General features: G+C 38.0%; 2 protein-coding genes and 1 long non-coding RNA gene across 3 annotated transcripts in view; 1 reads left to right on the plus strand and 2 right to left on the minus strand.

The window, feature by feature from the left end:
• Positions 1-7,240: 7,240 nt before the first annotated feature.
• Positions 7,241-9,445, minus strand: LOC311303338 (E3 ubiquitin-protein ligase TRIM39-like; the record flags this gene model as incomplete). The annotated part of the gene is made up of 3 exons (XM_084429764.1): positions 8,798-9,445; positions 7,521-7,636; positions 7,241-7,337 (listed from the first exon to the last, which is right to left on the minus strand). The coding sequence occupies exons 1-3, from the start codon at positions 9,191-9,193 to the stop codon at positions 7,241-7,243; spliced, it is 609 nt and encodes a 202-aa protein (XP_084285890.1). The 5' UTR covers positions 9,194-9,445.
• Positions 9,446-16,123: 6,678 nt separating this feature from the next.
• Positions 16,124-16,731, plus strand: LOC311303542. Its single transcript, XR_014629784.1, has 2 exons — positions 16,124-16,183; positions 16,420-16,731. It is a non-coding gene; the product is annotated as an uncharacterized lncRNA (long non-coding RNA).
• A 9,431-nt stretch (positions 16,732-26,162) lies between these two features.
• Positions 26,163-27,862, minus strand: part of LOC311303507 (nuclear factor 7, brain-like) — a 33,836-nt gene continuing 32,136 nt past the window's right edge. Inside the window, exon 7 of the mRNA XM_084430029.1 lies at positions 26,163-26,418. Coding sequence (XP_084286155.1) covers positions 26,164-26,418 — 255 coding nt within the window. The 3' untranslated portion in view covers position 26,163. The remainder of the gene's footprint in view (positions 26,419-27,862) is intronic.

The raw sequence follows: 27,862 nt of genomic DNA on the forward strand, positions 1-27,862 counted from the left end.
TCTAATCCTGCTGAGTTTATTCTTACAAACTCACAAGTTCTAAATTGGACGGCCTCTGACCCTAGGGGACATAGGCACCTTTTCAATCTGCCTCCTCCTGACGTCTCACCCGTTTCCCAGTGTTTAAACGAAAAAACACACACACACATTAGTCATATGTTGGCAGACCATGTACAGTCCAACAAAGAGTCATTTCAATGTCTTACTGAAAGTAAATGAAAATCAATACTGTAAATCAATGAAAACTTAAAAATTGCCATAACAGTTACAAAAGCTTTCTATGTACTTTCTAAAAGCTTTAAAACATTAATAATAATCAGAAATGTTTTTTGAGCATATTATTCCCTCAGGTAGATTACATGTTTTCTTGGTGGCTGGATGTTAGACTCATGAACAATAATCACGTTGTTTGCATTCGCCAAAATTGATTAGCCGAAATCAAAACGTGGACAGTGAAAGGAAATTACCGTTAGCGCGAGACGAGTCCGGCTTAAAGCGGAAGCGACCAGACGGCAGAGGATGTTCGCAAATCAAACAATGATTTGTCTCAAAACAGTGATTAAAAAAAGCTGTGATTGGATGATGACAGGTTTCGGTGATCATTCTCAAGTGTCGTGGTCAGCACTGCTGCTGTTGCTGTTGTACTGTATCAGTCAGTGGTTTATCAGCTTGTCAAAAAACGGGACACGGGAGGTCACGCACGGGACAAATAAATTAGGCCCAAAATACGGGACGTCCCGCCTAATTCGGGACAGTTGGCAACCTTAGTGACAGTATCATCCTAAACCAGCAACCCTTCGCTCAACACCACCATCTACAGGCCGATGAGTGTACAGTCACTAAATGTGCACATAAATGAATTTATTTTATACCCCCCCATGGATGAAATTCTACGAAACTTAGCATACCCCCAGAGGATGTCAAGTTAATCATACACATGAAATATGGTGCAGTTCTGAACATCTCAACTGAAGATAGGGGCGATTAAAGCAGAATAATATTGCATTTTCATTTTTTATGGGAAGGGGCGCAAATCACTAATGAGTGATTATGGGCTAGGTTGATGTGGGCCCTTAAGACCAACATACCATAAAAATTTCTTCATCCTCTGTGCCACGGTTCAGGTAGTTATTTAGGAAAAACTGAATTTTTTGGGTTTGGGAGGGCCCAGTGCGGGGGGGGGGGGGGGGGGGGGGGGAATGGCCCCCGGGGACCAAACGAAATTTTTCCGTAAAAGTCTAGTGGGGCTACATGCTCACCAAATTTCATGTTCCCCGGTGTTTCGGTGTCCCTGGTATCATTGACGAAAAATTCAGTAGATGACGAAAAAAATAAAAAAAATAAACTTTGACAATCCCTATATGACCGCTTTCGCTAGCTACGCTAGCGGCGGTCATAATTATTTAATTTTTAACAATTAAAATGTGTGTGAAATGTTTTAAATTGAAATATTCACGTCTTAAAAATAGCCTTGAACCATGTTGAATTTCAGCCAATAAAAATGCCTAAAAACACAATGCATTAAAATGCAAGCACGGTTATTGCAGTGCATATTTGTTTCAATTAGTGCAATTCAACAAGCTTTTTTGTTTCAAAAACATTTGGCATTACTTCACTTCCATAGACTGTAGATCACAGTTATGTTCTAGCTCCTCATTCCTGCTCCTATCTCCTATATCATTCAAATATATATTTTATTGAACCACTATTTCCAATAAAAGGTGTTTATCTTCATCATTTTTTCTTGGAGTGGATCAACTAAGAGCAAAGAAACAACCACAGATGAGCTACAATAGCAGACAGAGCTCTACTACTAAACTCTGAAGACTTATTATTTCATTTCCCCAACATTGCTCTAATACTGAAATACTGTGATGGACTGATTCTCTAAAGCCGATGACAGAAGATCAAATCTGAGGTTATCTATATATCTCAAAATCTAATTACACCAGATTCAACTGATGATCACACAAGTAGGAGTCGTTTTTCTTGTATTAAAGAAGGACAAATTAGTTTTCCATCAGTCTCTTCATGACGTGCATAATACTCTTCCACCCTCATATAGGGATCAAACTACATCAACGACATAATTCGCTGCTACCAAAGTACGACGCATCGTTTCATTGTATGCATTGTTGAAGAAATGAAAATGAAACACTGTTTCCCGAAACCTTATCCTCCTGGGACCCAAGAATAGACTTTTGTCCACTGTAGTGGACATTATATTTTAGTGAATTTCTCTGACATCATACATGTCACATGACACAGCCTGGGTGTCCTGTAGAGAACACAATCAGGACTTTTCAGAGACACCAAATATTTGGAGGTTTCACCATGAAAACAACTTCTCCTTGGTCTTTAAAAATGTCTGACATTAATTTAGTGATCAAATGTAGGAAATATGATAATATATTGTAATTATAATTTAAATCGGACTACTTTTCAAATTGTATTTCATAAACCAACATCTCAGGAAAATGTTATGGGTTTTCAAATCAAAACATTACTTTCTGTTCCAGAACAGGGCATTGATTTCATAATGTCCACTGTAGAGACATCAGGACTTACATCATGTTTATCAGGCATTTTGGGAGACACCACAAGAGAATATGGAAATAAATTATACATCAATATTCCTATGAAATATTAGATATTATTATTAAAATGTTGCCAATTATTACTCCAATTATTACACTTCTTTTTTCATTAAATGTTGCTCCAAGAACACATTAATATGCACATTAGATACAGTGTATAGACACATTGCATTGAATGGGAATATTCATTTATGGCCATTTTACCCACATATTGCATAAAGTAAAATGGTTTATCAATTCATCATTCCATTATATCTTTCATAACATAGTTGAGAATCATCTTTATACAAATTTTGGTAAAAAAAAATCCTGAAACCCCAAAATTTATTGGTGATTGAAAAAAAAACCCCCATTGTTTTTGCCTATACATATAATTCCATGTCATTTTATTTTTTTAAACAACTTAGTCCTGGTGTTCCCTACAGAGGACATAGCATGACGTATGAATACAATATTATTTGGCAAAAATGTTTTTTTTTTCCAATTTGTTTCTTGTGCTCTAAACAATGTGATGACATGGAAAAAAAAAACTACATTCAAAAAACGTTTTTTTCTGGGTCTCAGGAGGATATTGTTGCAAATTGTCACGCATGTGGTGGATAAATAACTTCTTTTAATGAAACTGTTTGAGATCATTTTAACGCTAGATGTTTTGATATAAATTACAGACATGCATCTGAGAACTAGCTCTCATTTTTCTCAGTTATTTTGCTTTATTTCCAGATTCAATCATAGGCTCGTTCTTACGCACTAGAGCACGTTCACACATGCGCACTCTTCAAAAAACGACGCTTTAAATCTCTTGACAAACTAAAAGACGTAACTGACATTTGTATGTATTATAAATAAAAGACACAGGTTGTACTGAATGTCAGCTTGAAGAAGATTACTGAAATGCTTAGATTACTGAAATCTTGTCTTACATATTGTAAACATGAATTTAAACATACTTTGATTATTGTATGACTTGTTTAATGGTTACTTAAGTACTGAATTTATAATAATAATAATAATAATTACTTTGGGATTTGGGATTTACAATACAATAATTTTTCTTTATCAACTATTACATGCACAAATAAATTTTTTAGTACATATACACAAACCTCACAGCAACACAAACACAATTATTACACAATAATTCATCCAATTGACTCTAATATGCAGAAAACAGGGAAAAGGCGAGTATTCGCTTTATAGGCCAAACCTGAGAAAACGGCACCATCTTGTAAAAAAAAAAAAAAAAAAAAAAAAAAAGATTTTTTATTTTAAAGCTTTGCCAACAGAACAAAAGTCTATTAACAAACACTGCATAATTTTATAGTTAAATGGCCCTAGGATAAAAAGAAATTAGCAGTTTTAATGGGTTTCAATGGGGAAAGTTTTGTCCTTGAGGTCCTGAGTGTAAATATTTTGTGTACAATGTGGAAAGGAAAGAAGAAAAATTCTAAATAAAATACACACTTGTGCCAAAACTGATGCAGTTTGCATTAACACAGGAATAAAATATTTAAAGAAAAAACTGAAAGAGACAAACATGTCCTTAAGGAAACACAAGGGTTAAATTGGTTCTAAACTTTACATTGAAGTGTGATTGATCACCGAGACCCTTTGATTACAGTGTTATTATTGAGGCATAATTTACAAAACTGTATTAATCTAGAAGCAGAATCAGATTTAACTGTGATTTTCTGCTGTAATAAACAGTTTAACTGGTAAGATCCTCAGAGGAGTTGTGCAGACATTATCTAAGTATGGAAAGACAGTCTCTGTGAAGGATGTCTTGAATCTGCGCAGACAGTCTTTAGTTACAGGATCAGAGAATGACACTGTTCCTCTGTCATAGTCCAGCTGAACTCTCACACGCTGAAGCTTCTGCTTAACAGTGAAGACAGTGCCGCCTTGCTCTGGGGATTTTGAGCTGTATTTGCTGTTCATGTACCCTACAAACCAGACATTAGAGTTAAAGAAAACCTTTCCCTTCCTTTGGTTTGATGCTGCTGTTATTCCAAGACTCCAGCTTGTATTGTCTCCAACCTCCACATCCCAGCAGTGTGTTCCTGAGTTAAAGCCCTCAGATCCCAGGACACATGGACACCAGTCAAACCTCTCTGGATTATCAGGAAGTGTTTTATCTCCATCACTGAGCGACACACTGGTCAGATCAGCAGAGAGTGTGAGACGAGGATGTGCTGTGTTTGGATCCAGAGTCAACGGAGCTGCAAAGAGAATAACATCAGATTACAGGATGAGATATGATGTATTAGAAATGTAAATGTTAAACATTTTTCCTTTGTTGAAAGAGATCATAAATCATACTATCATAACAATGGTCTCTCAGTTACTGTCAGAACGGATAGAGACTTCAGGTTTAATATCAGTGTGCCAGGATGGGCTATTACCCCTCCTATTTTTGTAATTTGAGGTTTGGCCAATGGTCTGGGACCATGGGTATATAAGAGCACGGGGTGCCAGTGGTAGGTGTGTGTCATTTTCCGGGGCCGTGACGTCATTGACGTGCCTTGCTGCTTGTGTTGGAGCGGAGTGTTGACGTGTACTGTCAGTCATAAAGACCGCTGAAGCTCCTGAGCCACTGACTGTACTGTTTACTGGTGTGTTGCGGGTTGGAGAATTGAATGTGGACAATTTGAGACGGTAAGGAAAGCATGTATGTACGACGACGTTTGTGTAATGAGGTTTCTATGGGTTGCTTCAACTGAGCGGGTACTAATTTGTATGCTTTACATAGTCTAAAGTCTATTCGCACTATCCGCCAACGAGTTTATCGGGGATATCTGGCTCCATGCATCGCTAGAATTTGGGATATTAATCCCAGTGCAACATGTTCTATTGTGAGTATACTTGCTCGAGCCTCAGGAGCCTGAAGTCAGGGGAGAATGAATAGCAGTGTAACATTTTCTGTTTTGTTTTTAGGCGCGTGATAAGGGCAATGGCGACATTCTGATCAAGTGTTAAACTCTGTGCCTCCTAATAAAGTTGCTGTTTCCACTTGATTATTCCGTGTCTAGCACGGGACTGATATGCTTCCAATGAGCTTTTCATGTTGTTTTTAAGTGAACTTTCTGTGCTTCCTAAGCTCTGTTGCGGAAGTGTGTCTCAGTTATGCTTTAAGTTTCTTTTGTTTTTATTTTCTGGTTTATTTCTTTAATTGGTTTCAAATGGTTTGGTATTTCTGAATTTGTATTTTTTTATTGTGATTATTGGATATATATTGATTTCGTCTAACCATTATTACGGTTGAGCTATACTGCCAAATGTATTTAATTGTTTATAGTGGTTCTTTAATTTGAGTTTGTTTATGCTTTGGTTTGTTTTGTCAATTGTGATTTTGATTTGAGTAGACCCGGGTGGGACCGAGTAGTTGGTTCCTGCCTGGAACTACAGTTAATTTAGACTTTATATTGTCAAATTATCGTTTTACTTATGCATATCTCTACTTCATCTTAATGTCCATTTCCTCTCTTGTTGTCGGCAGGATCTGGGCACCCGGGGGCAGACGAGTGACCTTCTTTGGGTGGTGGCATCCTTCACTGTGTGTCGTGCTCTTCACTGATATTAGTCGGTGTGTGTGCTAGTGTGTGTGCACTGTGATTTGAGTGATTTTCATTATGTAAGGGTGATATTCTATCTGCGACTGCCCCTGTTGGTAAGCCCCCGTTCCTTTGCCAGTAATAATTGAACTTCCCAAATGAGATGAGTGTGGCTGTCTGTCAATGCCTCTTTTAAATTGTCTATGCTCCTTTTAACTGTCAATAAAATATTTTTGTACGTTTACGATTGTCTCTGGCTCAAATGGTGATTAGAACCTGCGCGTGCCTTTAGAATGCGCTTTAAATTCCTTGGGCGAAATTCAGAAAGTGATATCAACTTGAGTTTGCTGAGCACATGTATAATTAGGCACCCTATAGTTCCCGCTCTGCCACATCAGTATTCAAAAAACACTATTGTATCCTAATACATAAACATAAACCATGAGGAATGACTTTTCATTATGAGTTCGCTGTATGATCTGATGATTTTCTGAAATACAGTTTAGATTCAAATAGAAATTCAAGTGATAATTAAATATATTTCTATCAAATGTTGATGTTGTGTGTGTTTATATCTGAACTATCTTCTGCACTGGTGTCAAATCTGCTGAGACTCACTGTGTTGGACAGTTTCCAGCATCTTCTTCCAGACTCTGAACGGCAGGTTACCCAGATAACGCGACACATGAATCAAAGCTCCAGAACTCATCCGTGGATCCGGCTGTGAGATCTGGACTCTGAGGAACATTCAGGAGTCAGAACTGCAGTGAATTTGAGTTCAGATCCACTGAGAGAAGAGATACGAGCAGCTCACTTACCTTTCCATTGAGGCCTTAAAGCTCTGGAAAATATAGAGTTTGAAAACATTTTAATATCTTATCAAACACTCTCAGTGTCAGTGAGTCTCTCTATACAAGTTGTTTTCTGCACAAAGAATGAAGCCAGATTGATTTGTCACCTTTAGAAACGAGACGTCATTGTCTTTCATCATCTCCTCCATGTCTCTGATTGTGTGTGAAAGAGCTGAGATGTGTGTGTTCATCTCCTCCAGCTTCTCCTTCATCCTCTGCTTCTTCTGCTCCTCTTCCTCTCTCAGTGCAGTGATTGTAGCTTCTTCTTCGTCTCTGAGAAACTGATGAAGCTTCTCAAACTCTTCTTTAATCTGACGCTCTGTGTGCTCAGCTTGAGACTGAAATCAAATCACATTCACTTCAATCATCTCAATCAACACAAATCTCGGATACCCGACATATAACGGATCCAGAAGCAGAAGCTGCTCATCATTTACAGAAATAATCAACTGGAATCCATTATATTAAATATATCAATTTATAACAGTATAAAGTTATCCTCCAGCTGTAATGAAAATGACTCTTGATTCTGTTTCCTCACATTGATGTGTTGAGCTGTTTCCTCAAACTCTCCTTTCTTCTCTTCATTGTGTTGAAGTTTCTGTTGTAAGGACTTCATTGCTGTATTGAGCTCCTCCTAGAATTGAACACAAATACATTAAACACCAGATTACAGTGAAGAGAAGAAAATACAGTGATATGATCATACAATTCTGTGCAAAAGTATTGACCCCCACCCTGATTTCTTCTGTTTTTGTGTAAATCTCATACTAAATTAATTCAGAAATTAAAACTTACCATAAAACAATGGCAATCTCAGTGAGCACAAAGTACCGTTTGTAAATGACAATGTTATTTGTGAAGCAAAAAAAGTTATCCAATACTAACTGGGCCTGCGTGATAATGTATTTGGCCTCATAGTTACTAATTCCTCAAATCTCTGAAACTGTATTTATAATGTTGTTCAGCTGGACTAAACACAGCCAGTCCTGATCACTGCAGCCCTGTTCAATCAAATAAACACTTAAATAGGACTTTTTCAACAGCATGAAGTTGGTTAAAATGTCTTAAACAGTAATACACTATTGACAACGGTGAAAGAAACTCCAGGAATAATAATGATGAAGACGGTGATTGAAACACATCCGTCTGTGATGGATTACAAAGCTATTTCAAAGGCTCTTGGACTCAAAGAACCACAGCGAGAGCCATTATATCCAAATGGAAAAAACTCGGCACAGTAGCAAACCTTCCCAGAAGTGGCTCAAAGTCACCAAAGGGGCAAGAACAACATCGTAGGAACTGAATTTTCTTATTTTCTATCAGAAAATGCTAAAGCACAATATCCCATCTTTAGTCTGCAAACTGAAGCTCAAGCAACAAGACAATGATTCAAAGAATAGTGAGTAAATCCACCTCTGAACGGCTCAAAAAAGCACAATTACAGTTTTGGAGTGGCCTTGTCAAAGGCCTGACTTGAAATCAATTGAGATGATGTGGCAGGACCTTAAACGGGGAGTTCATGCTTGAAAACCCTCCAATGAGGCTGAACTAAAGTTGTCCGCTCAATTGTGCTGTTTTTTTTGCTAAATAATAATATCTATGGAAAAGGCGCCACTATTTAGTATGAGACACAAAAACATAAGAAATCAGGATGGGAAAATACTTTTACAGCACAGTAAATGTCATATAAAGTTGAATAAAATGACATTGAAATAGTAATGCATGAATGTGATGATATCAATGTTTATGACTAATTATTGTTCTTTACATGTGAAACAAGAAACATTAGTCTTACCTTGTAAGATGAAACCACTTCACTGATGGGTTTGAATGTGTGATTGGTGTGTTTCTCTGAGTCTCTGCACACTAAACACACAGGCTGTTTGTCCTCCAGACAGAAGAGTTTGAGTTTCTCACTGTGTAAACTGCAGATCTCCTCAGATCCTGATGAACGTTTCTCATTTCTCTCCTTCAGGAACGACTCACACAAGTTTTTTAATGTGAGATTAACTGGAGGATACATTTTTGAGGATCTTCTCCTGCAGACAGGACACTCCTGAGTTTCCTTAGTTTTCCAGAACTGTTGTAGACACTCTTTACAAATACTGTGACTACAGGACAGAAAAACAGGAACATTGAAGATTTCATAGCAAACAGGACAAATATAATCATCTTCAGCTGCTGAAGCCATTTTCACCGTTTGAGTCTCGCAAACTAAACTTTACTTTCACTTTCTGAACGACGGTTTTCAAAAATGAATCAAGATGAGAATCAAAGATCTGCTGTCGGTTCAGAAATGAACATCACAAAAGTCCTTCTGTAAAGTTTTTCTCTTTGTTCTCCATTGATTGCTTATTTTTTATTGCTTTTGTTGAGACAAAGTCGGTGTCACAGAAAGGAGAAATAACAAGTCAGTCTCTTCCTGGTTAGTGTTGTAAGAGGGAGGAGTTTATGATCACCTTTGGGTTTACAAACAGGTCAAACAGGAACGTCAGGATTTCTTCAGGTAAAATGTATTCAAAATGGACATGCATTGAAATGTTAAAAAATAATGCTGTAAAACTTTGAATAAAACACAAAAGAAACTATTAATTATAAAGGACCTCAAAATGCTTATACATGTTTTATTTATTGCTCTTTATTTGTCAGAGAGTTTCTCCAGGTCTGTCACGATCAAATCAAATCAAATCAAATTTTATTTATGTAGCACAACAAAAACAACAGTAGTGGCCATTGTGCTGTAAAAAGTGCAAAAAAAAGAGCGCAAAGGGAATTTACATTAAAAAAAACTATCCGAAAATTCAACATTAATTTTATCATGCTCAAATCTTTGTCAGTGTAATGGACAGGAATAAAGATCTGAGCGACTTTGACAAGGTCCAGATTGTTATGGCGAGGTGACTGGGTCAGAGTATCTCTGAAACTCAAGGCTTGTGTGTCGCTCCCGATTAGCAGTGGTGAGGATTGACCAACAGTGTCCGAGGAGGGACGAACACACACCGGCGACAAGCTGTTGGACACCCAAGACTCATCGATGGACGAGGGCAATGAAGGCTATCCCATCTGGTCCGAGCCAACAGAAGGTCTAGTGTGGCATAAGTCACACACAACTTTAATGATGTTATGGCAAGAAGAAGTAGTTTTATTTATATAGCGCCTTTCCATAGCTCAAGGTCACTTTACATGTGATGTCAAGAGCTCCTGCTAAGCGGACTGATAACTTTAGTGATGGCATAAGGCCCAATGAAACGGGGAGCCAATTTCCGAGTGGGCGCCTGAAGGGGTAAATTGCGTGTGTAGAGCTATACTCTCTGTCCACACACATATCTGGGAGCTTTGGACCAGCGACGGTTGGCGATACGACGGGTGCGTTCCCTGGTCCGGGAAAGAGCTGACCTCACCCTCCTCCAAGTGCGACGACAGCGTATAAAGTATAAAGGCCTGGACCGAGGGAACGGCGGCATTGGGTTCCTGAGAGAGAAACAGAGGCGGATGGCAGCCCAGAACAAGAAAATGGGGACAGGCCAGTGGATGAGGACAGCAGAGAATTATGAGCGTCCTCCGCCCATGTCAATTGCTCACACCAGGAGGTGGGGTTATGGGCCGGCAAACAGCGGAGCATCGACTGAGGTCCAGATTAGCGCGCTCAGCTTGGCCATTACTCTGTGGGTGAAACCCTGATGACAGACTGGCAGCGGCACCAATCTGTCGGCAGAATTCCCTCCAAAAGATAGAGACAAACTGGGGTCCCCTGTCCGAAACCACATCAGAAGGAAGCCAGTGAATCCTAAAGACGTGGTCCATGACCGCCCGCACAGTTTCTTTAGCCGACGGAAGCTTAGAGAGAGGTATGAAATGAACCGCCTTAGAAAACCGGTCAACGACAGTAAGAATCACTGTATTGCCGCTGGATCGGGGGAAGCCCCGTGACGAAGTCCAGGGCAATATGGGACCAAGAGCGGGAGGGAATAGAGAGGGGACGAAGCAGACCATCAGGAGGTGGAATTACCGGACTTCTGCTGCTGGGCACAGACAGAACACAATGCAACAAATTGACGCACCTCACGTTCCATGGCAGGACACATGAATTGCTGGCGGACAGCGGCCAACGTACGCCCCATGCCCGGATGAGCGACCAATTTAGAGGAGTGACCCCAACGAAGAACAGCCGGACGAGCAGACTTAACGCTAATAGCTTCCCCTCAGGGCACCCCCGGGGAACAACCAGAGGCATCGCAATAGGGCAGGCATTTTAAGAGGGCCCTTGACATTCAGGAACTGCAGGAAAAGCAGTAGATTGCCGAGCATACTCTCCATCTGCTGTTAGTCAATCTCACCAGCAGGAGGTGCAAAAGCGTGTGTTGTTGACGAAGACCAGCAACAGTTAGAACAACTGCAGTTCCTGGATATCAATGTTGAATTTACTGTCGAATTTGAACCACTGAATTTGTGGAAGCGAAATAAAATGGACCGAAAAATGCCTGGTGAATATTATAGGTTGTATTTTTAACCAGTTTGAATATTTTGGAAGTGAAATATGAAAGGTGAATATGGATTATTGAATTTTTAATAATGGAAATGTGTTTGAAATGTTTTTAATTGAAATATTCACAGCTTAAATATTCAACCATGTTGAATTTCAGCCCATAAAAATGCAAGCCCTAAAAATACAATGCATTCAAATGCAAGCATGGTTAATGCAATGCCTATTTTTTTTCAAGTAGTGCAATTCAACAGGCTTTTTTGTTTCAAAAACATTTGACATTATTTTACTTCCATATTGAACAGCTCGAAATATTCTGTAACCGTTAACGAGTGAGTTTGAGTAAAACAAAAGTTATGGTTTTTAGAAGAGGCTTTTTAAATAAGAATGAAAAATGGTATTTTGCTGATGAGCAGATTGAAGTGGATAATGCTGATAAATATCTGGGTGTGTGGTTTACACCAAAATTGTCATGGTGGAAAACTCGACAATACTTAACAGACCAAGGTAAGAAGGCAATGCTTTCTTTATTAAGGTTTGTTCGTAAGCATAAAAGTAGCTGTAACCAAGCGTTGTATTTGTTTGACCACATGGTTGCACCCATATTGTATTATGGATCTGAGATATGGGGCTTTGAGCCAGTGGAGTGTATTGAGAATGTTTAGTTATCCTTCTGTAAAAAACTCCTGTGTATCAGTACAGGTGTGAGCAATGGAGCTGTTTTGGGCGATCTGGGTAGATTTGCATTGTCTACTACCTATATGAAAAGGTGTATCATGTATTGGATAAAATTAGTGTCCATGTCTAATTATCGGTATCCAAGAACATGTTATAATATGCTTTTTCAGTTAGATGAAGTAGGTGTAAAAACATGAGTTTCCGGCATTCGAGTTCTATTGTATTTCTATGGTTTCTCTAGTGCCTGGGAGGCTCAAAGTGTAGGTGATATAAGAACATTCACATCTATTCTGAATCAACGATTGACAGAAAAAGCTCAAAAGGCATGGTACACATCAGTTTTAGAAAATAAGAAGTTGAATATATATTCAAAATGCAAGTCCTTGGTGGGACAGGAGAGCTACATTGCACATTACATACAGCTGGTACGATCTCTGTTCTTGTTCAGATGCTGTTTAGCTATAGAAACAGGTAGATGGAGCAGTATACCAATGACAGAGAGAATCTGTATGATTGTAATCTAACTAATACCTCTGTGATTGAAGACGAGAAGCATTTCTTGTATGATTGTTCTTTGTACATGGATCTGCCTAAGAAATATTGGGGTGATCTCACACTTGTCGGTGAAGTTCGTATTGATATGTCACAGGATTGTGAGTCGATGCATGCATGGAGATTGGCATTGTATATATATATCATGGAATGAAGAAAAGAGCATCTGTCATGCTATTGTGACTGTGAGGAACTATGGGCCGAGAGCCTGTATTCCTGAAATACATTTGATTTGATTGATTGAACAAATTTAGAAAAGTAAACCCAAAATACTTTGCAGTACACACAGTCCCAAAACAAATGATGTTTGTCTCTTCAAACTAACAACAAAAGGAGCACATGGGGGAAATAATATTATTAAATTCAGCAAGTATATAATCAATTGGATAGCAATTGTGAACAATTTTCATAGAGACTTCAACAACTAACATAAAAGTCCACACAAGACGAGGGGAACACGAGACCGGAATCACGACAACCAGCATATCTCGAAATGTCTGAAGAATTAGAGGTGATGTTATTATCAGTTTTAAGAGTAGTTCAATTATTTCTCTTGTGATTTCGTTTCTCTAAAGCAAAGAAATAAATCGAATTTCTTTACCCTTGTTCCAGCCATTTTGCTCGAGACCTTACAAATGCCCCTTTAGCCATATCAATATTATCTATTTCCTCTTTTAATTTTTTATTATTGTTTCTTCTTCCTCTGAAAGACTATCCTTAGTCATTAAAACATTTAATTTATCCATAATACTAATTCCTTTGGCTATATCTTTTTTTTTTTTTTTTACTTTACTTCGTTTAATTGCTATTTCTCAAATTTTAGAAAAAATTAAATTTTTGTATGTGATTCATTTTGTTATTATAAAATCTGCTTTTTGCTCTTTTTTTTTTTTTTTTTACTAAATCCCAAAACTCATCATCTTTTAATAAATGATTATTTAGTTTCCAATAACCACGTATATTACCGGTTTGTTGTTTTGTTCCTGCTAAGTGGACTGAAATTAATTTATGATCAGAAAATGGGGCATAGCTATGTGATGATTCTGACACAAACTGCAGTCAAGAGGGAGATATAAGCCATAGATCAACTCTAGACTGTACGGATCTACTGACGTTGCTCCAGGTAAATTCGTTAATGTCAGGGTTTAAAAAAATGCCAAACATCTATAATTGCCAGTTGTTCACAATTAATCTTACAGGTACTCTATCTACAAGATCATCTGGAGCATCATTATAATCACCCATATGGAAAAGGTTTGCTAAAAACTCCTGTGATTCTTATATGTTCCAACAGAATATTGTAAGGGACATATATGCTGCAAAAACCACATATATAAATTGTATAATATTAGTGTATTTTTAATCATATTATGTCATATATGTCCTACATACAACTGAAGCCATATAGATTTTCATGATGTAAAAACATAGGAAAATAATGCTAATTTAATATGAATGTTTACATGGATGTGTATAAAACAGTGCAGTTTACCAATCAGTATAAGGCTGTACTTCACTCATGCTTGTTCTTATCTTGTCCTAAGTCAAGCCCTATGCCTGTAGTCAATCATGGTTACTGTATTGTATAATAATCAGCCTTAGATGAAACACAACATTTAAACTACACTAACAAGCACACATTTATTAGAGTGTGTTCTACAAGATACAGTTGCATATTTCACATATAAATAGTTTTCATTTTAAATCCTGCATCACCTGTTTTCATTTTCATTTGTGAAAATTTCTCTAAACATTATCACAGTACTATGGTATACAACATGCAGTTCTATTCTTAACATATAACTTTCCTAAATGTCGAAGTGATTCTTATGGGTAAAATAAAAAAAAAAAATTCTAAAAAAAATAATTCAGTGGCTTAGTAAATATCACAGCAATAATTAACTTTATTCACTTAATAAAATCTCTGAATATCATTTACTTGATAGTTTGAGTTGAACATACCAAAATAGGCTAATTGACTAAAACTCCAACAATTAATTTTGTCTGAATTTTAGTTATATTTAAGTTTGAAGTTTTTCACTAAAATAATTTAGTATTTGACTAACCAATTATTTATTTAAAATACACTGAGCTAATATATTTGTGAAATTTCCATCACCATATTTGAGAATGGATAATTAAAATGATCTGTTTCAAGAACCACAAATATTACTTAAATAAAATCAATATTATTAATATTTAACACGCATAAGAAATTAAGTTTACTCAATTAAAACAATGCGCGCACCTCCTCCCTCCCCCCTCCACTCTGACGTGACGAGTAGGGCTGTTCGATTCCGGATTTTTTGGAATCGATTCCGATTCCGATTCCTGTTTCTGGAATCGAAAAGAATCGATTCTTGGAATCGATTCCTCACTGTTATTTTCGATTCTTTTCTTTTTTAATACCAACAGCATGTCTAACATTGTCGCGTCTTACCGTGCCACACAGCAAGAAACTCTCTACACCGGGCGTGACAAAGCGACCGTTGCAAATCCATTTGTCCGCGACTTGCGAGTGTTTGGTCATAAATAGAACAAGGCATTTACTTCGGGGATTTGTCACGTCGTGCTTCCTGCATCAGGTACAGTGTAAAGACTAGGAATATGTTCACCATATACATATGCGGTAGATTCTATTTTACATAGGCTACATACCTAACTAAACACACACACACATAATCGATCTATCCACATACTAAGTGTATATGTGGATAGATCGATTTTTATTTATTTGTGGTACATAATTTCATCCAGTATCATAAAACTATAGCTAAAATTCCTGTTAAATTCTAAAAGCATTTTGTTCAGCAACAGACTCATGCACACTTTGCACATACAAACTTTTTAGGCCTTTAGTTTACACAACTTTTTTTTTTTAAGGCCTTTACACATATAAACTTTTTTTAGGCCTTTACACATATAAACTATTTTTACACGCACACCTGCGGCGAGTCGGCGACACAAATAAAGCACGAAAAGAGCTCTTTTCTGTCTGTGTCATACGTAGGTCACGTGCACACTATAATGTTCGCACGCACCCCAACACACAAGCACTGTGTTCCCACAGTAACCATTCCTCCAGCTCACGCTGCGAATGCAATAAATGTAGCCTACTGTAGGTCGCGCGCCCACTATAGTATATTAGTAGTCTGAACTTTATTTCTTTACAGGTGACGTGATTGTGTTGACAGATGAATTCGGCAACAGGCCGCGGTTTGTGTTAAAAAAAAAAAATCTTAAAGAGGAGTCGATTCCCCTAATGGAATCGATTCCAACCTTTGGAATCGACTCTCAATTCCCAACGCCTCGGAATCGATTCTTTTTGGAATCGATTCCCAGCCCTAGTGACGAGATGACAGCTCAGCGGTTGAGTGAGCGCGCGCTGTTTGAATTCTCTTCAGTCTCCAGTTCTCCTCTTCTCTTCTCAGCGGCGCAGAATTGGTGCATTTCCTCTGTGAAATTCAGGTGTGTGCATGTTTTATTTGATCTGTATAATCATTAATGTGCTTTAAATCATTTTATTTAATGCGAAAGAACATACAGAGATGCAATGTTACTCACCGAGTGTCGGCTCGCGTCTGCCTTTTCGCATGATTGTAACGCCTTGCATAAACACACGACTATATTCCTAAAGATAATGAATATAACTAATTTGGATGATAAAATGTCCTCGGAACTGTGCACTGTTTGTTTATTGGCAGGTTATGGAGTCAGTCGCGTCGCAGCATCTTTCGGCTGTGAGTGACGCAGGACGGCGGTGTAAAGTTAGAGGTTCCCCCGCAGACGCGAGCCCATCTCCGGGATGGGAACCAGCGCTGATCCGGTGGATACTGGATAACAGACCGGTTGATTACACTTGAATTACTTGAATGTTTAGGCCTAAATGTTTAATTTTTACTTCGAAAATGTTTCTTACATGAGTTTAAATATTGTATACGTGTTAAAAAGATTATAAAATATGCTGTATTGCTGTAGGCTACTCATCGACAATAAAGGCCAATGTCATGTAGTTATACCGGTGGTTGTATGGAATATTTTTTACAGAGGTTTAGAGGAAATAAAAAAGTTAATATTACTGGCATATAAACACAGTTAATATTACTCATAAATATTTGTTTTTAAATGTTCTCCCCAAATTATTTCTACTCAATTTTATTTGTTAATGTACCAAATGCAGTTACTCAGATCTATTTAATTAGTTTTACTTACATTTACTCAGTTAATACAGTGTATGTAATTTATTTCACTGATTAAAAATCTAATCAATATTCTAAGTGTAAAAATGTTTCACCCAAAAAAATTGAGTAAATAATATTAAAAGTTTTTTGAGTGAATCACCACCAGAGTTCATATACAAAAGCATATTCCAGCCAATTTTCAACATTTTAATCACTGTTCTAGAAACATTCATTTGCAATAATATGTTATGATTTGTTCACAAACAACAGGCCCAGACAGTTCACAATTAATGTAAATGCACGGTCTTACAATGTCATTGCTTTATAACTGCTCTTTCAAATCCTGTAGGAAAATGAACAGTCTTCATAAAGGTCAGTGATATTCTGACAGCTAGTAATCCTCGAACCGGCTTCTGCACTGTGTACAATTTAAAGGGATACTCCACTTTAAAATGAAAATTCTGTCATCATATATTCACCCTCATGTTGTTTCAATCCTGTATGAATTTCTTCTGCTGAACAGAAAGGAAGATATTTAGAAGAATATCAGTAACCAGACAGTTTCTGGTCTCATTGACTTCCATAGTAGGAAAAAAAGTCAATGAGACCAGTAACAGTATCTGGTTACTGATATTCTTCTAAATATCTTCCTTTCTGTTCAGCAGAAGAAAGAAATTCATAAAGTATTGAAACAACATGAGGGTGAGTATATGATGACAGAATTTTCATTTTAAAGTGGAGTATCCCTTTAAAAATTTGCCAACTGCATATAAGTGAATCAGATGTTGGTCATCAAAACATGAAATCTGTATGAAACACATAAACAAATGATACAAAATGTGTATAAATTCTATATGACTTTAATTTGACTAGCATATGATTCAATATAAGAACTTTAAATGATTTATATATGAATTTTATATGAGTTTTATATATTTCTACTAATACCATATGCATTTGCATACTTTTGTCATGTAAAACTCATATAAGTCTTTTAACAGTATTCATATATAACGCAAAAATCCCCTACAAGTTGTATGTGTGCTATTTAGTATGAAAGTGGCCATAATCGGTCTGATTTTTTATAGGACATATATTGGCCTTATATGAAACACAGAAGGTAATTCTGGCCGATTTAAGTAAGGAAGATATATGGTTGCTGTATATGAACCATGCAGGTTTTTTTCATATGGGCACCTTCAATAATCTAGTGTGCATCCTTATATTTGTTTTTAAAGGCTTCAAGTTTCATACAAAGTTGTAAAAACATTATTTGTGCTTGAGCTGTATTGTTACAGTTATATAAATTGCAAACTATAAAGAAGGAATCGTCTAATTCGAAAACCAAGATGATCCATCTACCCTCATTTAAGGTCACTGATTCAGTTATATCTCCTTTAAATGTATGAAGTAGAATGGCGACACCTGCTGATAGTTGAGAGGCATGACAGAAATAACATATATCACCCCACTGTGCTTTCCAAAGCTTCACATCATTGTCCACCGAATGAGTCTCTTGTAAAAATATCAAATCAGCATTTTTTCATCTACTGAATAAAAAGACTGATTTCCTCTTGATGCTATCACGAATACCCCTGACATTCACAGATATTATTTTTAAGAAACTAAAATGGAAGTCTTTCATAATGTAAGAAAAGACAAAACCTGACCTGGATGTCTGTTAAAGTTATAAGACCTAGTTAAAGAAAATAACCTATCAGAGATCAGCTTACCGCCAAGTAGAAAACTCTGAACATGAGTACCTCATTTAACTCCTAAAATTCTTATTTTAACTATTGGAGTGAACATATTGCTCTTTTAATTGTATACAAGGAGAGCAAATTAACCCATTAAGATTGAGTGGCATAATTAACTTGAAAATTGCACCTCACATTAAGGGAAGTTTAACAAGTGATGCGGTGTGTCTCACACCGTTAATGGTGACAGCATGACCCTGCCATTTCGTTTTCTCACCGTCAGCGCGCGCTTGCTTCACAAGAGGCCACAGTTTATTTCTGCATTGTCTCTCCTGTCGGGTTAAATCCTCATTCATCCGGAGGTTCTTTCTCTTCATGACATCAGCGTTGAGGGAAGCTCTCCATAGTTTTAATCTGTAGGTGCGCATGGTAAACTGAATGATGATTGGACGTGTGCTTTTATCCTCTCTCGGGCGTCCGGCCCTGTGCACAGTGTCCTCCATGAATCCAAGCTTGCTCTTTTCCTCTGGAATGATTTCCGCAATAATCTCCAGCACCTCATTCCTCACATCCTCGTTGCTGCTTTCTGGAAGATTCAGAAGACGAAGATTCCGTCTCCTGCTGTACCGCTCCGACTCTTCTTGTTTCTCCCTCAGGATTGCCATCTGGTCACTCATCTTCTTTACTGGGTCCTCAGGACCTTTCCACTGGATTTCCAGCCCTTTTACATGTTCTTGCTGTCGCACACGGCTCAGTAACTAGATCCTATAAAATCAAAACTATGGACCAGAATCAGAAGATTTGGATCGACTCACTGAAGCAAAAAAATTGCAAAGATGATAATAAGAAAGAATAAAATAAATGAACCACTCAGACCACTGGAGTGCAGCTAATTAATGAAAAGGTAAGTGTATTTTTTGCATGAGTTGTATCTTTTAAAAAAAATTGAACAAATGAAAGAAAAACTAAATAAAAACAAATAAATGACAGTAACACACAATATTTCAAATAAATGATAAACACAAAAAGTTTAAGGCAAAATTTCCCAATATCAATTTCTGAAACTCAACCTCAGTTTCTCAATTTCAAGTTCAATGTCTTGTTTAAAGGGATACTCCACTTTTTTCGGAAATAAGCTCATTTTACAACTCCCCCAGAGTTAAACAGTTGAGTTTTACCGTTTTAGAATCCATTCAGCCGAACTCCGGGTCTGACGGTACCACTTTTAGCATAGCTTAGCACAGATCATTGATTCTGATGAGTCCAGTAGCATTTCTTTCAAAATGACCAAAGAGTTTCAATATTTTTCCTATTTAAAACTTGACTCTTCTGTAGTTAAACCGTGTACTAAGATCGACGGAAAATGAAAAGTTGCGATTTTCTAAGCCTATATGGCTAGGAACTACTCTCATTCCAGCGTAATAATCAAGGAACTGTGCGGCTGTACCATGAGTGCAGCAGGCGTAATGATATGACGCAGCGCCTGAAAATAGTCCCCAGCTCGGTAACTTCTTCCAACGTGACCGGGACTAAGTTTGTCTAACCTATTAGACCTATTTTCAGGCGCTGCGTCATATCATTACGCCTGCTGCACTCATGGTACAGCCGCACAGTTCCTTGATTATTACGCTGGAATGAGAGTAGTTCCTAGTCATATAGGCTTAGAAAATCGCAACTTTTCATTTTCCGTCGATCTTAGTACACGGTTTAACTACAGAAGAGTCAAGTTTTAAATAGGAAAAATATTGAAACTCTTTGGTCATTTTGAAAGAAATGCTACTGGACTCATCAGAATCAATGATCTGTGCTAAGCTATGCTAAAAGTGGTACCGTCAGACCCGGAGTTCGGCTGAATGGATTCTAAAACGGTAAAACTCAACTGTTTAACTCTGGGGGAGATGTAAAATGAGCATATTTCCGAAAAAAGTGGAGTATCCCTTTAAAAATTCCAAAAAATGACTGAGTAGGAATGATCATCAAAAATGTATGCAGTTCAGTCCTACCCAGTCAGAAAACTCTTTTTACTCTGTTTCCAGGGGCGAAACGATGGGATGGCTCGCCAGTCCAAACCAGGGATAAGAATCCACAGCCAGGACAGGATTCAGGATCACAGCAGCGGCCAAGGAGAAATATAAATCAGACAACAACAACAAAAAATAGCTTCTCAAAGGAAAAGATTTTGTTCAGATCCTATCACGTCAGTGTCTTTTCTTCTGGTCGCGTTCAGATTCACAACGCACTCTTCTCAAAGCGTGAACTTTTTAAAGAATTAATACCTTATAAATCTACTTCTCAACTTGTTAATAATCTATTGCTGGATTATTAAACAGTTTGTTCTAAAATCACTCAATCGCATCTGCTCTAACTCTTGTGTCGTTCACAATCTCTCGTGTCTCTCATACATTTCTGCTTGTACGCGATCTTCTGGAAACTTTCCAACAGGGGGCGGAGCTAACCTTTCACCTCACCAATCAGGAATCAGTTCAGGAACCTTTTCTATCTTTTGGATTATTTATAATAAAATAAATACATTTTACTTCATGTTCTTTTCTTACTATTAGTTGTATAGCGATATAAATAAAATAATACTATTTATTAATATTAGTGACCCGAGTTAATGATCTGGGTTACATTGGACTCTAGCAATCTCGGCTGTATTTTTCATTACCATTTCTTCAAACTTAAAAAAACGGTTGTTTAAGCCATTAATGGCTTTTAGGATGTCAGCATTTGAAAGTGTTCCCTCTTCTTTGCTGCAGACCTTCTTGGGATTTGGGCTTTTTGTGGGAGAATCAGGAAGAGGTGTACATAAACCGGAGAACGATATCCATTATCAAGCCTTCCTTTCTCACCTTCTTGGCATCTCTCTGTGACATCTTAGCGCACATGTCCTGGCTATTAGCAAAACTTTGGTTTACAGCGCACTGCGCACATGTGTCCTGGTTTAGCACAACTTTGGCTAACAACGAACAGTTCGTAAACTAAATTGCTATTTCACAAAATTTGACCAGCTAAAGTCCTTTTATTCGGGCGAATGAACTTACTGAATGCAAGATCAACGTTCCACTCCTTCGTTTATCGATACAGTCTCAATAAGTCCATTTAAATCATTGGTACTCGGTCAGAGTCTCGGAGCTCAGAATAAGACGTCTGCACAGGTCGCCATCTTGGACCAACCGTGGGCCAGAAGTTCTGATGAGAAGCTGAAGTGCAGAGTGATGTCATCAAAAGCATTGATCCATATTAGCGGAAGTAAGAGACTGTACGTTTTGAACACTTATATCTTCTAAATGTGAGTTTTGTCATTGTTTTGGAGTACACTAGCTTATAGATAGCCTTAAGGCTAACATTCATATTAAAAGCCAAAAAACTTCTATTTCGATTTCACGGGGGCTTTACTGTCCTTACCAGTGTCCTAATTAGTGAACACGATATACAGTACTGATTCACCACCTAGGGAAGTTAGGGAGCTGATTGAGACGCATCGGCAATCTATTGATATTCCTGCAGTTCCCGGATGTGAAATGTTGAATTTTCTGTCGAATTTGAAACACTGAATTTGCAAAGCGAAATGAAATGGGCCGAAAATTGCCTGTCGAATATTATAGGTTGTGTTTTTAAACAGAATGAACATTTTGGAAGTAAAATCTGAAAGGTAATATGGATTATTGAATTTTTAATAATGAAAATGTGTGAAATGTTTTAAATTGAAATATTCACGTCTTAAAAATAACCTAGAACCATGTTGAATTTCAGCCCATAAAAATGCCTAAAAATACAATGCATTAAAATGCAAGCACGGTTATTGCAGTGCATATTTCTTTCAATTAGTGCAATTCAACAAGCTTTTTAGTTTCAAAAACATTTGGCATTACTTCACTTCCATAGACTGTAGATCACAGTTATGTTCTAGCTCCTCATTCCTGCTCCTATCTCCTATATCATTCAAATATATATTTTATTGAACCACTATTTCCAATGAAAGGTGTTTATCTTCATCATTTTTTCTTGTAGTGGATCAACTAAGAGCAAAGAAACAACCACAGATGAGCTACAATAGCAGACAGAGCTCTACTACTAAACTCTTAAGACTAATTAGTTCATTTCTCCAACATTGCTCTAATACTGAAATACTGTGATGGACTGATTCTCTAAAGCCGATGACAGAAGATCAAATCTGAGGTTATCTATATATCTCAAAATCGAATGACACCAGATTCAACTGATGATCACACAAGTAGGAGTTGGTTTTCTTGTATTAAAGAAGGACAAATTAGTCTTTAAAACCGAAAGCCCCATTAGTTTTCCATCAGTCTCTTCATGACGTACGTAATGCTCTTCCACCCTCATATAGGGATCAAACTACATCAACGACGTAATTCGCTGCTACCAAAGTACGATACATCGTTGAAGAAATCAGCTTGCCAGTCACGACTGTTTCCCGAAACCGTATTGTCGCAAATTGTCTCAAATAACGTTGGTTTATTACGTCACGCACGCACGTGGTGGATAAATAACTTACTTTAATTAAACTGTTTGAGATCATATTAACGCTAGATATTTTGATATAAATTACAGACATGGCATCTGAGAACTAGCTCTCATTTTTCTCAGTTATTTTGCTTTATTTCCAGATTCAATCATAGGCTCGTTCTTACGCACTAGAGCACGTTTGCACATGCGCACTCTTCAAAAACGGTGCTTTAAATCTCTTGACAAACTAAAAGACGTAAATGAAAGCTTTAGCATAAGTTCTGCCGGGAAGACTCAATTGTTACGTCACTTTACCTTCTCATCTATCCAATCATATTCTAATACTCGTGGTATAAAAGATTGGTACTTACACACGTTTGAGTTCGCAGATGCTGACGCTTCCATTCACCTCCATCCTCACCACCACCTCCAAGACGGATCTTTCGCTCCATCCTCCCCACTAGGGATGCTCATATTGACCGTTTAACCGTTAACCGAAAGTAAAAAATTTGACCGATTAATACTATCAGTAAAACGTTTTAAAACGTTTTTTTTTTTTTTTACGCTTCTTTTTTTTTTTTTTGCTGCATGGTTTAAAAATAAAATACTATATAGCTTATATTTATTAACTCACGGAGCGCGTCGACACGCGCAACCACACACGTCTCTAGCGAGACGTTACCTGTGTATTCCCGGGACATCCGTCCCATCGGAGAGGATCTAACTGTCAACAGGCTGCGCTCCAGACTGACCCCACATCACGTTGATATGTTGCTTTTTTAAACTAAAAATTAGACAAGGTGTTGAGGTGTTGAGGTAGGGCTCCTATTTTTATTTAACGAAAAATCTTAGTCTAACGGAAAAAAAAATTGCCGGTTTGTGAAAGCTTTGTTCAAACGGATTCAGTCTTTTTGTCGTCTTAATTTGTTAATTATTTAAGTTTAAAAAATATATTTAGTGTAGGCCTATTTTGTTTTTTATTTGCATTATTTTATTCTGTTTTTCTCTCACTGTCAGAAATGCGCAGGTGTGTGAAAATTTAAACTGAATCCAGGTTCTGTTGTTGATCTGTTCTGTATGCTGTTAGCAGTTAATAATCAGTTAACAGTTAATAATTGATTAATGAGCGGCGGTTGTCGGTCGGGAAAATTTATCGAAATGAGCATCCCTACTCCCCACCACCACCAGGATGGTCCCTTCCCATACGTCACAGGTGGCCTTTGACTTCAGGCAGGATATGCAGAGTCCGGACCCTCAGATTGCGAGTTCAGAGACAGAACGCCAAAGAACTTTATTGCTTGCTGGGCTGATAATAAATGTATAATTGTCACAGTATTTATTCTCCCGAGTCTTTCTGGTAGAACTGGCATTTGTATGTATTATAAATAAAAGATACAGATTGTACTGAATGTCAGCTTGCTTATTTTGCTCAGGATAAGGATGTATTAAGTCCACATGTCATGCAAACTAGAAACTCTGCTTCTAACCACAGGTCGAGATATGTCGCTCCAAACACACAACTCTGCGATGCTGTTTGCGAATGTTCGTTAGAACGATGGTTTCGGGAAACACCGACTCATGTGATATGGATTAAATATTGGAAATATGATGAAAGCAGGAAGATCCAGATCCATGGGCGTCAGTTTGGTTTGAAATGTGCTGGAGACAGAGACGCATTCGGAAGTGCATTTTCAGAAGTGCTGGGTACTGTCACAAATCAAGCCTCTGTGGTTCCTCCCACTCGCCACCAGAGGTCTCCATCTCCCGAATATTAACATTACACAGTTTCACTCCATTTCCAATAACCCCGTGCCTGGTACTGATTATCTGCACACCTGCCACTCATCACTCGGACTGATTATCTGCACACCTGCCACTCATCACTCGGACTGATTATCTGCACACCTGCCACTCATCACCCGGACTATTTATACAGCACTTCTCCACTGTTTCATTGTGAAGTCTTGTTTCACCCTGGTTGACATTTCTGAGCGGTTTCTTCTGTTGATACTGTTCCATCGTTGACTGTTCCATCGTTGACTGTTCCATCGTTGACTGTTCCATCGTTGACTGTTCCATCGTTGACTGTTCCATCGTTGACTGTTCCATCGTTGACTGTTCCATCGTTGACTGTTCCATCGTTGACTGTTCCATCGTTGACTGTTCCATCGTTGACTGTTCCATCGTTGACTGTTCCATCGTTGACTGTTCCATCGTTGACTGTTCCATCGTTGACTGTTCCATCGTTGACTGTTCCATCGTTGACTGTTCCATCGTTGACTGTTCCATCGTTGACTGTTCCATCGTTGACTGTTCCATCGTTGACTGTTCCATCGTTGACTGTTCCATCGTTGACTGTTCCATCGTTGACTGTTCCATCGTTGACTGTTCCATCGTTGACTGTTCCATCGTTGACTGTTCCATCGTTGACTGTTCCATCGTTGACTGTTCCACTCTGCTTCATGCCATTGTGACCCTGCTTAGTTTGACTGGATTTATGCTTTACTGTTTGCTGCCTGACCTGATTATCTGCCTGTCCATCGACTACGATTGTGGACTGCCTCAGATATATCCTTTGCTGGTGATTGACCCCTGCCTGATTGTGTTACGTTTACCATTACGAATAAAGATTCTGCAAATGGATCTCAACGACACTGCCTCATCATTACAGGTACAATGACGCATTCTTTTTTTTCTTTTTTTCTCTTTCGCGCAGGTCATGTTTTGAAATACAATGTCCTGTAGCTTACAAATGAAAATAAATAAAAATGTATACAAAAATGTGATGTCAGACTCGTTTTATTAAGAAGAAAGCCTTAAGTTTTCAAAAAGCATTAGACATATGCCCACTACTCTGTTTCATAAACCATGTTGACAATATGACAATAATTAAACATTGACCTAAACAACGATCACCAAATTTATCTCTCATATTGGTCCTCAAACCACTGAAACCAGTCAAAAAATCTAACCCAAAGTCTAATGGATGTTATCTGAAAAAAAGAAAAGAAAAGTGGTGTGTACAAAATGACTCTGACGAAATCTGGTGGGTACACATACCCACCGAAATCTACGCCTATGTCTACAGGAGTAACGTTTACTGACTATTGACCGGTAAGATCCTCAGAGAGTCTAAACTCAAGAAGAATGGAAAGAGTGTGTGAGTGAAGGTGGTTGTGAATGTGTGTAGATGTGTGTTAGTTACAGGATCAGAGAATGACACCATTCCTCTGTTATAGTCCAGATACACTCTCACACGATCAAGCTTCTGTTCAATATGAAATCCAGACTCAATAACACATCCATACTCCACACACCAAACATCACTGTTGAAGAAATCCTCTCCCTTCCTCTGGTTTAATGCTGTTGTAGTAACTCAAAGTTTCCAGTCTAAACACTCTTTAACCTCCACATCCCAGCAGTGTGTTCCTGAGTTAAAACCCTCTGAACCCAGAACACACTCATAACTGTCAAATCTCTCTGGATTATCATGAACAGGTTGATAGTATCCGCTGTTTCTCACACTGGTCAGATCATCAGACAGGACGAGACATGGATGAGCCGTGTTTGGATCCATGTAGAATCCATGGCAATGTAGAATGCGGTCTTTAGCGGAAGCAATACAATCATTTTTAAATCAATAAACTCCTTTTTAAATCAATATTTTGTCAAATTATAGATTTATTTGTTAGATAGCCATGTAATAAGCGGGATAATGTAGTGCGAGGCGGTTGTTATAGCGAATACAACCCCGACAGGCTGATCAGGACCCCTCCGCTTCGATATAATAACCGCCTCGCTCTATATTATCCCTTACTTAACAGCATCAACTACAAACATTAAATATGTGATTCAGACATTTGTGTCCCATCAAGAGTTAATAAAAATACCAATAAATGCTGTAGATGAAAAACTGTAAGTGTGTGTCTGATCTTCTGCAGCATCTGATCATCTTCATTTCATTGGCAAACAGTTTATTCTTATTGTCTGTTCTGTTTGACTTATTAACTAAAAATAATGTTTTATTAATTATACTTATTAATTAAAAATTACTCATTATGTTGGCTTGAGAAATGATTTATTATTAATCTGAGGCTAAACGTTCCAATTGTAACTCCTAACAACCACCAAATTAGGCTCAGACCTTCACATTGTTCTGACTCAGGTTGCTGTATCTTTTATAAATGATCAGACTTACGGTTTTCCTAAAAATGACGGGAAAAAATTACAGACTCGTTGAAGGAATCTTCAAATCCATTGAAGTGCATCATTTTGCATCTGGTGTGGTGCTTGCTTATATATATAGTATTAAGTATATATGTGTGTGTTTTGGACTCGGAACTGGTCATTGATGGCTTTGGGGTACCTGTGCGCCTGGACCGAGATGCGAGTGTTACTGGAATGTCGCGAGGTGGGGGGGTTTGCCTATACGTGAACCAAAGATATTGTAAAAATGTTCTTGTCAGAGAAAGTTTGTGCGCTAAAGAGGTTGAACTATTGTCAGTGTCTTTGCGCCCCCCATACTTGTGTAGCGGGGCTACACGTAATTGAGATGTTGAATAAACTGTCTGGGGGGCGGGGTTGTACACATGTCTGTGTGTGTTTGAGACGATCATCCACAGGTGCGCCTGATAATGGGGACCGATCAGCAGCCTTCATGATTAGTGGCTGGAGAGGATAAAAGCTGATGGATTCTGGTAACCTGGTCTCGAGTAGCCGGAGCCCGAACACGATTTCACGCACCGCAACCCACGAGAGCGGAGACGCCGGTATTGTTCCGCCTCCGATTCTCCAGA

The sequence above is a fragment of the Rutilus rutilus genome (genome assembly GCF_951802725.1).
Source record: "Rutilus rutilus genome assembly, chromosome: 14".
In the NCBI taxonomy this organism is placed as follows: domain Eukaryota; kingdom Metazoa; phylum Chordata; class Actinopteri; order Cypriniformes; family Leuciscidae; genus Rutilus; species Rutilus rutilus.